Source organism: Ornithorhynchus anatinus, chromosome X5 (genome assembly GCF_004115215.2).
Source record: "Ornithorhynchus anatinus isolate Pmale09 chromosome X5, mOrnAna1.pri.v4, whole genome shotgun sequence".
NCBI classification, from domain to species: Eukaryota; Metazoa; Chordata; class Mammalia; order Monotremata; family Ornithorhynchidae; genus Ornithorhynchus; species Ornithorhynchus anatinus.
In genome coordinates this window covers 3818005-3831928 of record NC_041753.1, presented here as the reverse complement: position 1 = coordinate 3831928, position 13924 = coordinate 3818005, and the positions used below count along the sequence as shown (strand labels likewise).

General features: G+C 48.3%; 5 protein-coding genes across 5 annotated transcripts; 3 read left to right on the top strand and 2 right to left on the bottom strand.

Annotated features, from left to right (window-relative positions):
- The first annotated feature begins 956 nt into the window (after positions 1–956).
- On the top strand, positions 957–1271 carry LOC100093222 (histone H4-like). The gene has a single exon (XM_001514290.2). It carries the CDS (start codon positions 960–962, stop codon positions 1269–1271), a length of 312 nt encoding a protein of 103 aa, XP_001514340.1. The 5' UTR covers positions 957–959.
- A 746-nt stretch (positions 1272–2017) lies between these two features.
- LOC100093365 (histone H2B type 2-E-like) lies at positions 2018–2485 on the bottom strand. Its single transcript, XM_001521636.5, has one exon. The coding sequence runs from the start codon at positions 2450–2452 to the stop codon at positions 2072–2074; it is 381 nt and encodes a 126-aa protein (XP_001521686.1). The 5' UTR covers positions 2453–2485; the 3' UTR covers positions 2018–2071.
- Positions 2486–2744: 259 nt separating this feature from the next.
- Positions 2745–3167, top strand: LOC100093220 (histone H2A type 1). Its single transcript, XM_001514230.4, has one exon. It carries the CDS (start codon positions 2770–2772, stop codon positions 3160–3162), a length of 393 nt encoding a protein of 130 aa, XP_001514280.1. The 5' UTR covers positions 2745–2769; the 3' UTR covers positions 3163–3167.
- A 2445-nt stretch (positions 3168–5612) lies between these two features.
- On the bottom strand, positions 5613–6384 carry LOC107547714 (histone H1.4-like). The gene has a single exon (XM_016226981.3). It carries the CDS (start codon positions 6332–6334, stop codon positions 5657–5659), a length of 678 nt encoding a protein of 225 aa, XP_016082467.1. The 5' UTR covers positions 6335–6384; the 3' UTR covers positions 5613–5656.
- Positions 6385–13269: 6885 nt separating this feature from the next.
- On the top strand, positions 13270–13668 carry LOC100093210 (histone H4). The gene has a single exon (XM_001514136.5). It carries the CDS (start codon positions 13298–13300, stop codon positions 13607–13609), a length of 312 nt encoding a protein of 103 aa, XP_001514186.1. The 5' UTR covers positions 13270–13297; the 3' UTR covers positions 13610–13668.
- Positions 13669–13924: the final 256 nt, after the last annotated feature.

The following is a 13924-nucleotide window of genomic DNA, read 5'->3' as shown; positions in this document are numbered from 1 at the left end:
TTGTTAAGTGTTTACCGTGTGCCAGTCATTGTACTAAGTGCTGGGGTGGATGTAACCAAATCGGGTAGGACACAGTCCATGTCCCACATGGGGCTCACAGTCTTAATCCCCATTTCACAGATGAGGGAACTGAGGCTCAGAGAAGTGAAGTAACTTGCCCAAGGTTATGTAACAGACAAATGATAGCGCTAACTATGTGCCAAACCTGTTCTAAGTGCTAGGATGTGAGTCCTTTTTGCGGACAGGGACTGTCTAACCTGAGTATTTTACAACTACCCCAGTACTTAGTATAACTCCTGGCACATAGTAATCGCTTAACAAATACCCCCCTAAAAGCGGGGTCGGGGGGGGAGGGAAACAGCTTGGCCTAGTTACCTAATCTGTAAAATGGGAATTAACTTCTCTTGCATTCTAATTTAGACTGTGAGACCCATGTCTAACTGGGTCCAACCTGATTAACTTGATTCCCAGCGTTTAGCAGTGTTCTTGTCAAATAACGAGTGCCATTAAAAAACAGCAACGAAGTACCATATTGATGAACTGTGAATCACATAGTGGAAAGAGACAAAGACCACTTCTGGTTTTCTACTACCTGTCTGTTGTAGGACCTTGGCCACATCACTAAACTTCTCTGTGCCTCAATTCCCTCATGGGGATTGAACGCGATCCCTACGTGGGACAGGGGTTATGTCCGACCTGATTATTTTGTATCTACCCCAGCTTTCAGAACAGTGCCTAGCACATAGTAAACACTTAACAAATCCTTTTAAAGGCAGATTAAAAATCCCACCACCAATGAAGACCTAATGTTAAACTGTGAACCGCTTTGTGGGAGGAGACAAAAACCAGGTCTGATTTCCCGCCTTAATTCCGGGTTTCATTCAGGTCTAACTATTGCTTATATAAGGCGAGAAACAGGCTACTGCTTACTGCAGTTTGGTTGTGGTTAGTATTTAATCATGTCTGGCCGCGGTAAAGGGGGAAAGGGTCTGGGAAAAGGGGGTGCTAAGAGGCACAGGAAGGTGCTGCGAGATAATATTCAGGGCATAACTAAGCCTGCTATTCGCCGTTTGGCCCGGCGTGGAGGAGTTCAGCGCATCTCTGGGCTGATCTACGAGGAGACTCGTGGGGTGCTTAAGGTTTTCTTGGAAAATGTCATCCGGGAAGCCGTCACCTACACGGAACACGCCAAGAGGAAGACCGTCACTGCCATGGATGTTGTCTATGCCCTCAAGCGCCAAGGTCGTACTCTCTACGGCTTCGGTGGCTAGGCTTTCTTAATAGCCCATAATATGAAAAGGCCCTTTTTAGGGCCGCCCACCATATCACCTGAAGAGCTGCAACTTTAGGTTTCTAAAGTGAACGGGTAACGCGTACCGTTTCTTCTATACTGTAAAACCACTTTTCAGGTTGCTTATTTTGGATATAAGTTTTGAGGAAAGTTATGCGATCTTCTTTATAATAGCAGTGGAGACCCATCCTAAAAGTTTGGACTAATCCAAGTTGTGGTGCCATTTTATGAGGATTTATTTTATAAGGATAGGAGCCTGGTTCGTCAGAGAGGTGTGCATAGTTCTGAAAGGACAGTGATCAGACAGTATAGAACTGGTGGTTTATTCTCAAATTGGAACTGGAAGATGATCAAGTCAATCGCAATTTAGAGCAAGCTTACTTACGTTCGCTGTAGGAACTGTGTCTTCCCAAGCAGCGTGGCTCAGTGGAAAGAGCCTGGGCTTGGGAGTCAGGTCATGAGTTCGAATCCAGATTCTCCACTTGTCACCTGTGTAACTGGGCAAGTTACTTAACTTCTCTGTGCCTCAGTTACCTCATCTGTAAAATGGGGATTAACTGAGCCTCATGTGGGGCCACCTGATTACCCTATATCTACCCCAACGCTTAGAACAGTGCTCTGCACATAATAAGCACTTAACAAATATTATTATTAAATGACCTTTAGGCAACTGGAAGCATTTCATCCTTAATAAAAGTGCTCATAACTCTTTTGAGGGAAAGTGTGGGTGGCTCTGAAAAGAGCCTTTGGGTTCAGAGTGCGAGAAGGCTCGCGATCGATTTACTTGGAGCTGGTGTACTTGGTGACGGCCTTGGTGCCCTCGGACACGGCGTGCTTGGCCAGCTCCCCGGGCAGCAGCAGGCGCACGGCCGTCTGGATCTCCCGGGACGTGATGGTGGAGCGCTTGTTGTAGTGCGCCAGGCGGGAAGCCTCGCCGGCGATGCGCTCGAAGATGTCGTTGACGAACGAGTTCATGATGCCCATGGCCTTGGACGAGATGCCCGTGTCGGGGTGGACCTGCTTCAGCACCTTGTACACGTAGATGGAGTAGCTCTCCTTGCGGCTCCGCTTGCGCTTCTTCCCGTCCTTCTTCTGCGCTTTGGTCACCGCTTTCTTCGAGCCCTTCTTGGGCGCCGGGGCGAATTTAGCGGGCTCAGGCATCTTGGAAGAGAACACTAACAGCAGTGATTCAGGGAAGAATAGAGCAGCTAGCGGAGCCACAGTACTTAAATTGAACGTATGCAAATATGGGTTGGACTCTGTGAAATCTCATTGGAGGACACTCATCGACGCGTAATGCAAATGAGAGGATTCTAAGCGCTGCATTCCATTGGTTAATACAACATGAGGCATTTCTGACCAATTAAACGGTTTCATTTTGGCTCCCGATACAGACTATAAATAATCCTTGTAGTTCTTTATGTGTTCACTGTCTTCTAGCCACTTAGAGACTTATATAGCAGTCAGTTCTTATCACCATGTCTGGACGCGGAAAGCAGGGAGGTAAGGCGCGTGCTAAGGCCAAGACCCGCTCGTCCCGGGCCGGGCTGCAGTTCCCGGTGGGCCGCGTCCACCGGCTGCTGCGCAAGGGCAACTACGCGGAGCGGGTGGGGGCGGGCGCGCCCGTCTACCTGGCCGCCGTGCTCGAGTACCTGACGGCCGAGATCCTGGAGCTGGCGGGCAACGCGGCCCGCGACAACAAGAAGACCCGCATCATCCCGCGGCACCTGCAGCTGGCCATCCGCAACGACGAGGAGCTCAACAAGCTGCTGGGCAAGGTCACCATCGCCCAGGGCGGCGTCCTGCCCAACATCCAGGCCGTGCTGCTCCCCAAGAAGACCGAGAGCCACCACAAGGCCAAGGGCAAGTAAAGCCGCATCGAAGTGCTACGATTCCCGTAGCCAAAACCCTTGAAACCAAAGGCTCTTTTCAGAGCCACCCACTCTCTCGAAAAAGAGGGCTGCTCACGTGTTTTGTCCAGCGTTTCGTAAAATTGATTTCGGTATAAATAACTAGTAGAAGTCGACAACAATTTGGGGAGAGTCCAATCCCATTCAAATGTTACTTTAATTACGGATTGCAGTAAAATAGTTTCACTAAATGACTTTAGTACTAGTACTTTAAGACGTTAGTAAAGTTTTACTAAAGTTGCTTCGCTTAGCCCATGAACGCCATCACCCTGTCCCCAAAATTTATGTACATCCTTTGGAACTATTCTGCATCCCAAAAATGCACTTATTTCATCTAGCAGAGGATAGCTGGGTAGGGAAAACTCACAAAGCCAACTCAGAAAACATAACTTTTCTCACCGGATGCCTGTGCCCCCTCAGTAATTTTCCCCTTCAGAAATTGTTTCCGAATTTCCAAGCTCATTCCTGTGGAAGGTATGCCCGCTTTGGTCAGGGAGTGGGCCTACCAACTCAAGAGCTAAGTACAATACACTGTAGGCGCTCCATATGAGATTCATTGATTTATTCATTGATTTATTCATTTATTCATTGATTTATTCCAGTATTACAGAGGGAAAGAGGGATTAGAACTGAATTTTCTAAGGGAACCGAACAGTAGTAGGGCAGGCTTTTCAAAATAACAGAAATAAATGACAAAAGCAAGGCAGAGAGAAAGACAACTGGGTAGTGGGAGGAGGAATAGCATGTTGGAAAGAAGAAATACGTAAAAATGGGGCTCGGAGTAATTTAATTTCAATGGGAAGTGGGAAACAAATCACCGAAGAGGTAATTCTACTGGCTCTGCAAAAAGCAAAATCCAAGGCAATGGCTTTGAGGGAGAGGAAATGGGCGGGGAAATTAACCTTGAAAGTAAAAGGAGAAGGAGGGGTAGAGGGAGGGGGCTTGAAGGCATTATTTATTATCCAATCGAACAAAAGAATGCTTAAAAAAACCGCGGTTTTGAGTACCCAATCATGGCAAAGGGCGGAAATTTTAAATCTTTTCGCATCCAATCAAGGGAGATCTTTGGCTATATATATACAACGATAGCAGCAACAGAGCTTATTTTGCCTTTCAGTATTTCTGAGGAGGTGTTTAGGTAGTAGAAGATGGCTCGTACCAAACAGACCGCTCGTAAATCCACCGGCGGCAAGGCGCCCCGCAAGCAGCTGGCCACCAAGGCGGCCCGCAAGAGCGCCCCGGCCACCGGCGGCGTGAAGAAGCCTCACCGCTACCGGCCCGGCACCGTGGCGCTGCGGGAGATCCGCCGCTACCAGAAGTCCACCGAGCTGCTGATCCGCAAGCTGCCCTTCCAGCGGCTGGTGCGGGAGATCGCCCAGGACTTCAAGACGGACCTGCGCTTCCAGAGCTCGGCCGTCATGGCCCTGCAGGAGGCCAGCGAGGCCTACCTGGTGGGGCTCTTCGAGGACACCAACCTGTGCGCCATCCACGCCAAGCGCGTCACCATCATGCCCAAGGACATCCAGCTGGCCCGCCGCATCCGCGGAGAGAGAGCTTAAATATTTCATCGCAATCACCAATCTCGGATACCCAAAGGCTCTTTTCAGAGCCACCCACATCTTTCGCTGAGGTGCTGTGTCACAGATTACATGGTCGTTTGCAACCAAATGGGGAGGACAGGTTAATAATTAAAGCTTCCATTTTCTATAAAACGCTGTGCTGGCGTTATCAAGTCTTAGGAGAGTTGGTGAAAGGTGGATAGAGCACAGTGTTTGGGAAGTTAGTAAAATTCATTCACTCAATAGTATTTATTGAGCGCTTACTATGTGCAGAGCACTGTACTAAGCGCTTGGAATGAACAGGTCGGCAACGGGGGAGACGGACAGACAAGAACAATGGCAATAAATAGAGTCAAGGGGAAGAACATCTCGTAAAAACAATGGCAACTAAATAGAATCAAGGCGATATACAATTCATTAACAAAATGGTTTCCCTGCTCCCAAGGAATCGTCAACAATATGGGTTTTAAATGCTGCCCTCGTCTGCGAGAGCAAATCAATGTGAGCCCCCACCCAGGATAGGGACTGTGTCCAACCCGATTTGCTTGTATCTTCCCTAACGCTTAGAGCAGTGCCTGGCACCCAATAGTAATGAATACCAGAGTGTATCCGAAAATGGACCACGGAGAAAAAATTCACTACTAAGTAGTTGATTCCCCTTAAACTGACTGTAAATTCCTTCTGGGTAGGCAATGTCTGCTAATTCTTATTGTGCGCGGTCACCTGCTCACCATAAGGATTCTGTAACTACCGTTAATATGTAAGGAGGCTGCTTTATCTCCCTCTCGCCAGAGAACAAAGTAGTAACAGTGTGTACTTGGCTCTTTATCTGAGATCTATGGGTGGCTCTGAAAAGAGCCGTTGTGGTGGAAGACAAAGTTTAAGGCAGGACCTTCCTACTTCTTCTTGGCCGCCGCTGCCTTCTTGGGCTTGGCTGCCTTAGGCTTTGGAGCCTTCGGTTTAGCCGCTTTGGGCTTGACGGCCTTAGGCTTGGCCGGACTTTTGGTTGCTTTTTTGGGTTTGGCTACTTTGGCCTTTTTGGGGCTCTTGGTAGCTTTCTTGACTCCCGCCGCCGCTGCCGGCTTCTTGGCTTTCTTCGGGGTCTTTTTCACGCTCTTCTTAGCTCCGGCGGCCGCCGGCTTCTTGGGCTTTTTGGCGGCCCCGGCGGGTTTCTTGGGTTTCGCGGCGGCGGCCGGCTTCTTGGCTTTGGGCTTCCCTCTGTCTTCTCCGGCCGCTTTCTTGTTGATCTTGAAAGAGCCCGAGGCGCCGGTGCCTTTGGTCTGCACCAAGGTGCCTTTAGTGACCAGGCTCTTGAGCCCCAGCTTGATGCGGCTGTTGTTCTTCTCCACGTCGTAGCCGGCGGCGGCCAGGGCCTTCTTCAGGGCGGCCAGGGACACGCCGTTGCGCTCCTTGGATGCCGCCACCGCTTTGGTGATCAGCTCGGAGACCGAGGGACCCGCGGCCTTGCGCTTGGCTCCGCCCGCCGGCTTCCTGGCCTTCTTCTTGGTCGGGGCCTTCTCCGCCGGGACCGGGGCTGCGGGAGCGGCCGGTGGAGCGGGAGCCGTCTCGGACATAGCGACTGCAGTCGGGAAAAAAAATTCCCAAAAAGAGAAAGTCAGACGAACCCAAAGAGTGAGAGACCTTTGCAAGCGCGGGGTGTATTTATAGGGCGGAGCTGCGCTGTGATTGGTGCGCTGTCCAACCCGCCTCGCTCCCGGCCCAGACCTCTCCGCTCGGCTCCGGAGTTGTGTTTGTTACCTCTCAAAAAACGATAAATATCGAAAATTCTCGGGACTACTTGGACTTGATTTCTAGCGGTATATGAGGGGAGAACCCTCAAGCTTCCCTCGGTATCCTTTTCATTCGTGAAACCACACGCTTTCGTTCAAAAATCTGGAAAAATCCCTTCGGTTGCAGGCGAAATTCGGTCAAGATGGACAAAACTTTCCGATTTCATCGTAAATTGCTAATTAACCATTATACCTGCGGTTGTCGGACCACTTGGGGTTGATTCCCTAGATCCTTGGACTCTGTACTGGACAGAAAGCCAGCAGCTGCTCCCGAAATTTTCGGGATAAACTCGTGTCTCCGTGGGGGAAGTAACACAGCTTCCTCGGTGGCTTTGCCTGAGTAGGTGAAAGCTCTGCTTTCGCTCAGATTCATTTAGTTGCGGGGAATTGGGGGTCCCTGGTGGGTTTTACTGGGGGCAGGGGCTCTGAGCACGTACCTAGGCGGCATCATGGCATTTGTCGGTCGTGAATCCGTTTTTTTTAATCAGTCAAGGGGTCAAACCGGGATTTTTATGTTCCCAAGGACTGGGAATGGAGCAACTTCATCTTTTTCTTTCAGGCGTAACAAAGCAGGTGGGGAAAAAGTTAATAATAATAATAATGGTATTTGTTAAGCGCATTCTATGTTCCAAAGACTGTACTAAACGCTGGGGTAGATACAAGGTAATCAGGTTGTCCCACTTGGGGTTCACAGTCTTAATCCCCATTTTTCAAATGAGGTAACTGAGGCACGGCAGAATGAGTAGTGAGGGTGAGTGGGAGGAAAGTGAGGAGTCTACGGGTGAGAATATTGTCCTGTGTAAAATGACACATCCAATCTATGACCACCATTAGACACCATTCCTGCCCTTTAAAAGCTTACTAAACGCTTGGGAAAGTATCATACAACAGATTTAGCAGACATATTCCCTGCCCACAGTGAGTTTTTAATCTGTATTTCCTTATATACAACTTCAGCATGTGTGTATATATGTTCATACTAGTAAAATTATTATTATTATTGTTATTATTATTAATAATAAACTGCACATTCAGAAAATCTGAGTAGTCCCTGTCCTACTCAGTCAGGACAACTATATGGTGCAACTCAGATACTCAAATGGACAGGCCCAATGGGTCACTACCCGGAAATCCACACATAATTGATCCATAATTAACAAATACCATCATCATTATTATTATCATTATTATTAAATCACCACATCCTGACATCATGGTCCCACAGACCTTCCCCGACCCATAGGACCTGACCTCACAAGCCTTGTAATGTAGGAATGTGAGTTCAAAGCCCATGCTCTCAGGTCTAGCAGCTGTCAATCAATACTCATTGTCAAAAATCTATATAATAATAATAATAATGATGGTATTTGTTAAGCACTTACAATGTGCAGAGCACTGTTCTAAGCGCTGGGGTAGATATAGGGTAATCAGGTTGTCCTACGTGAGGCTCCCAGTCTAAATCCCCATTTTACAGATGAGGTAACTGAGGCACAGAGAAGTTAAGTGACTTGCCCAAAGTCACACAGCTGACAAGTGGCAGAGCCAGCAATCGAACCCATGACCTCTGATTCCCAAACCCGTGCTCTTTCCACTGAGCAACACTGCTTCTACAATCTCCTATTCACTAAGTCAGATTTAATGGCACATGGTGGTAGATCTTTATACAATCAATCCAAATCCAGAACCATTCAGTCACCAATATTTAATCAAATTGGAGATAATATCAAACAATAGCCAATAATCAGAATATGATTATACGGGGCTTGGGGGTGAGGGAGTCAGAATAGGACTCTTCTCTGGTGTTATCAGTGAAACTGGACCATCCAATCACACCCTTGACTGCCACTGCCCACTCTGATCTGCCATCCTAGCTCTTTAGGGAAAGGGGAACTGGGCCTCTGAGATGGAGGTGATTGGGCTGGTCTGGGAGCTGTTTTTATGGGAGGGGAAACCTGATTGTGCTCTGCTTTGTGTGGGAGGGGATAGCAGGGAGAGAGAAAGAGAGGCTCAGTGGACGGTGGAACCCCATTTGATGGGAAAATTGATGGGGGGCAGTCTCCCCTGGCGCCGGAGCCCTAAGAACAACACTACACAAATCCAGATCTTCAAAATGAGTGTTTCCAGAAGGTCTGTAAAGGGGAGAGCATTGGGAAGCTTGGCACAGAAGAAACATTTACTAATTAGCACAATTATTATGATGGTTTGGACACAGGAGACATCCTGGGTGAGAGAGAAGCAGTGTTGCCTCCTGGATAGAGCACAGGCCTGGGAGTCAGAAAGACCTGTGTTCTAATCCCCGTTCTGCCACTTGTCTGCTGTCTGATGTTGGGCAAGTCACTTAACATCTCTGTGGCTTAGTTACCGCCTCTGTAAAACGAGGATGAAAAATGTGAGCCCTTTGCGGGACCAGGACCATGTCCAACCCAACTTGCTTGTATCCATCTCAGAGTTTAGTACAGTGGCTGGCACATGTAAGAGCTTAACAAATACCACAATTATTACTGTTATCATTATTATTCATGGTAAGTTACTCTAAGAGGAACGAACAGTGAGAGCTAGGTGTAGTGGGAGAGGAGTAAGGTCAAGTGGGAAGGATGAAATTGAGTGAGTTCCTTAAAGCCAAAGGTCAGAGGTTTCTGCCTCATCTGTCTTGTCAGGAAGTTCAAGAATTAGGGAGGAGGGAGGGTCGAGCCCCAATCTTCCACTTCCAACAGGGCGGAGGATGTCTGTAAATCTACCAAACAATCAGCTGTATTCATTTAGGGTTTACAGAGTACAGGGCACTATACTAACAGCTTGAAAGAGTGCAAAATATCAGAGATGGAAAACATGTTTCCTGCTCACAAGAAGCTTATCTTGTAACTACCACAGTGCCTTGCACACACTAAGGCTTAACAAATAAAACCACTATATCAATCAATCAATCAATCAATCAATCAATCAATTACATTTATTGAGCTCTTACTGTGTGCAGAGCCATGGAAATGGGGATGATCGAGGGGGAAGGGGAGGAAAGAAAGGGCCCTGTTACTCTGTGGATAAGGATGGAGGATGAGGAAGGGAGGAAGTGGGTTTAGGAATCTATAACAAGTGGAAAAGCACAGGCATGGGAGTGAGAGGACCCGCTGTCTACTCCCAGCTCTGCCATGTGCCTGCTGTGGGACCTTAGGCAAGACACTTTTCTGGGCATCAGTTTCTTCATCTGTAATATGGGGATTCAATACCTGTTCTCCCTCCTACTGGATCCCATGGGCATCAGGGATAGTGTCTGACCTGATTATTTTGCATCTACTCCAGAACTACAGTGACTGGAATATAGTAAGCATTCTTTATTTTAATGGTTTCTGTTAAATGTTTACTATGTACACTGTACTAAGCCCTGGGGTAGACACAAGGAAATCAGGTGGGGAAGCGACCCAGTAGATAGCCCAAGAGCCTGGGAGTCGGGAGATCTGGGTCTAATGCTGGCTCTGCCACTTGTCTGCTACGTGACCTTGGGCAAGTCACTTAACTTCTCTGAACTTCCTTTAAATTCTAGCTCAGGACCACTTCCTTCAGGAAGTTTCCCGTGATGACCACCACCCACTAGCCCAGTCTTTGTCCTCCTCCTTCTCCTTCTCTCTCCCCAATCCCTGAACCTACCCTTGTCATGACAAAAACCTTCACAACTTACTCCTGTGGGCAACATGTCTCTCTTGTCTCTGCTATGTTTTCTATGAGCAGGGAATTACTGAATTTTCTACAAGATCTCAAGATCCTGGTTTTATAAACCCCCTAGTGCTCAGAACAATCTTTCCTGAATGAGGGGCCAGGAAGGAGATCTCAGGGAAAGATGGAAAACCATGGAAAGAGGGGGATCATATTATGACCTCGTCGAGCAGAGACTCGCCCATCATTGTCAATTTGAGCAATGTCCCATGCAGATTCTGCCACTCTTTCATCCTTTCCGTGGTGAGAAACTGGACCCGGTAGAAGTACCAGCTCCCATCTACCTTCGTCAGGTCTCTGATCTGCAGAGACCCGGTACGTTTCTCTGGGTCCCTGACCAGAGAGTGGAACCACCGCTTGTCCAGAGTGGAGTCGAAGATCACTGGCTCGTGGAAATCCTTCCATATCCAGATGAGGGTCACCTGTAGGGGCCGGACCAGCCTCCAGGTGTGGAAGAAGCTGCAAGGGAGGGTGATGGCATTGCCCTCGGGGGCCAAGATATCTGGGGTCTGAGCCACGCCATAGTTTCCTGCAGAGATACCGAGGGAGACAGAGACCGTCTGGCTGCCCAGGCTGGTGGGGGAGATCCCCGGTCTCTGCCACTCAAGAAGATCTCGGGCAGTGGGTGGGTGCAAAGAGGCAAGTGTGAAGCTTCTCAGGATGGCTAGGTCCTAGGGAAGGGAAATCTGGGGGCTGTGGGCTGAGCCCCGGGGACTAGGTGGGCAGAGGGCACCTGATCCCAGCCCCAGTGGCTGTTGGGGTAACACTGGGACAAACTTCCTCTGCTGTCTCTCAGTTTTCGGGGCACAAATAACACTACCCTTTACTAGGCCCCCACCACCTTCCATGAACCCAAACACAGACACACACACACATACAAACACACACACAAGCCTTCAGCTCACCTTGCTCTTGCTCCACACTCCAAAATGGCCACCCCAAGCAACTACAAAGCCAGGAGAGGCCTCACTGCCCCACCCCTAGCGAAGTTGCTGGGGGTTCCTGTCCATCCTCCCCCTTTCTTTCTGGTACTCACAAACCAGGAGGAGGAGAGATGAGTGGCCTGATTCTGTCAGGGAAATGAATAGTCAGGTGAGGAAAGAAAGTCTTCCCCCCACACCACCAAATGCCTCACCCCCCCCTGGATCCCCAGATATGCTGGAGTCAGGACTCTGCTGCCGAATTGTATATTTCAAACACTTAGTTCAGTGCTCTGCACATAGTAAGCGCTCAATAAATACTATTGAATGAATGAATGAATGAATGACCTGGCTGTAGCAGGTATGGGGGTGAGCCCTAGAAGGGGCAGAAAGAGGCAGAAGCTTTAATGTCCCCAGCCCCTGGCACCAGAAAAGAGTGGGGTATGTTGGTGTCGGAAGGTGGTAAGAAATCAGCCATTTCCCCTTGTAAATTCTTCTTTCCTCTTCTGTAGAAAACTTCCATGACCTTCCTTGCATGGGTTTCCTAGTTCTCAAATTCTCTATCTTTCAGACCACCCACCACACCTCTGCCCATGATTGCTTATGGCTACACCCTCTGTTCCTCCTCCCTCTTTACTTTTTAATAGTATTTGTTCAGCACTTTCCTTATGTCAGGTACTGTACCAAGTTAATCAGATTGGATATAGTCCATTGCCTATATGGGACTCCCTATCTTAATCCCCATTTTACCGATGAGGGAACTGAGGTTCAGAGAAGTGAAGTGACTGGCCCAGGGTCACACAGCAGACAAGTGTCTGCTAAGGGAAACAGCATGCATAATGGTTAGAGCACAGGCTTGGGAGTCAGAAGGTCATGGGTTCTAATTCCAGTTGCCCCCTTGTCTGCTGTGTGGCCCTGGACAAGTCAATTAACTTCTCTGTGCCTCAGTTATCTCATCTGTAAAATGGGGATTAAGTCTGTGAGACCCATGCAGGACATGGACTGTGTCCAACCTGATTTGCTTGTATCCACCCCAGGGCTTAGTACAGTGTCTGGCACATACTAAGCACTTAACAAATACCATCATTATAAGTGGCACAGTCAGAATTAGAGCACTTGACCTCCTGACTCCCAGGCCCGAATTTCTCTTTGTCTCGTTGCGATATCTGTAAAAGGGGGGGGTATGTGTCCCTTGATTATCCAGAGGCCCAAAATGGTGTACTAATGTTTTTTTATGGTTTTTTTTATGGGGAATCAGCCACTGTGTAAAGGAATCCCATAGTGAAACAAACGCATTCATAGGATCTTCTGGTCAGTATCTATAAATATCTATAAATGATATCTATAAACTGTGAGCTATTTCAGGGCAGAGAACGTGCTTTGCTTATGTTATATCTTCCCAATGCCTTTCCACTTAGGCATTCAGTAAATACCAATGATTAAGTGATTAATTGTTTAAAAACATCGCCGGATAATGCTTGAATGACAGTGGCTGGCAGTATTGACTGCTCGTTTTATCCTAGGGAATCGAGGAAAGCAGGACAATGCTAGAGAATTGAAGCTTAGTGGTCTGAAAGGCAAGCAAAACGAAGCTTTCTTTCCATTACTTCTGAAAAAAGAGTGGCTTCCGAACTGATATGGAACATGGACTATATCCATACCGATTACCTTCTAACTACCCCAGTGCTTAGAACGGTGCCTGGCACATAGTAAGTGCTTAACAAATACCATTTAAAAAAACCCACCCAAAAGACAATTCGCCTGATTCCCCGCCCCGTGCATTTTCCAATAGGCCACACTGCTATAGCAGTCTCATGAGTTTTCTCGGAAAGACCTACAGATGAAATCGAAAACTAAATATTTCTCCTTTGAGGGAGCAGTGAAATATCGGCAACAGTACTCGGTTGGATTTCAATACATTTCGGCTGCCCTCTTTTCCCCCCTCCTTTCGGCTCCCCCCTCCCTTTCGCGCGATTCGATCCCACGTGACCACAGGAGCCGAAATTCGAAGCCCGCCCGCGCCCTTTCAGTTTCCAATCCGGTCCGACCGCGGGCTATATAAGTGCGCGTTGCGGGGGCGGGAAGGTAGTTCGTTTCAGACGTCTAAGCTTTAGTCAGCATGTCTGGTCGTGGCAAGGGAGGTAAGGGCCTCGGAAAGGGTGGCGCTAAACGCCACCGTAAAGTGCTGCGCGATAACATCCAGGGTATCACAAAGCCCGCCATCCGAAGACTAGCCCGCCGCGGCGGAGTCAAGCGCATCTCCGGCCTCATCTATGAAGAGACCCGTGGGGTGCTCAAAGTGTTTCTGGAGAACGTGATCCGCGATGCCGTCACCTACACGGAGCACGCCAAGAGGAAGACCGTTACCGCCATGGATGTGGTCTACGCTCTCAAGCGCCAGGGCCGGACTCTCTACGGTTTTGGTGGTTAAAATAGCCTGTGTTTCCTTATTCTGACAAGAAACCCAAAGGCCCTTTTAAGGGCCAACCACATTCTCACTTAAAGAGCGTAGACTGGGGAAAAACTAAGAATGGGAATAGAAGAATTTTCTATTAATAAAAAAACTGAAGGGGAGGAGTATATTCTTGGGAGGTAAATCCTCATGAACTGTTGAGGCCCAGGGAAATTGACCAGCTCATTCTGGTTCCCAGGGCCGTGCTTTCTTTAGAGGCTGTCTTCACTAAATTATAAGCGCGTAAGGGCCTTCGTATCCCGTCGTCATCAGTATTTTTAGAGCGCTATGTTA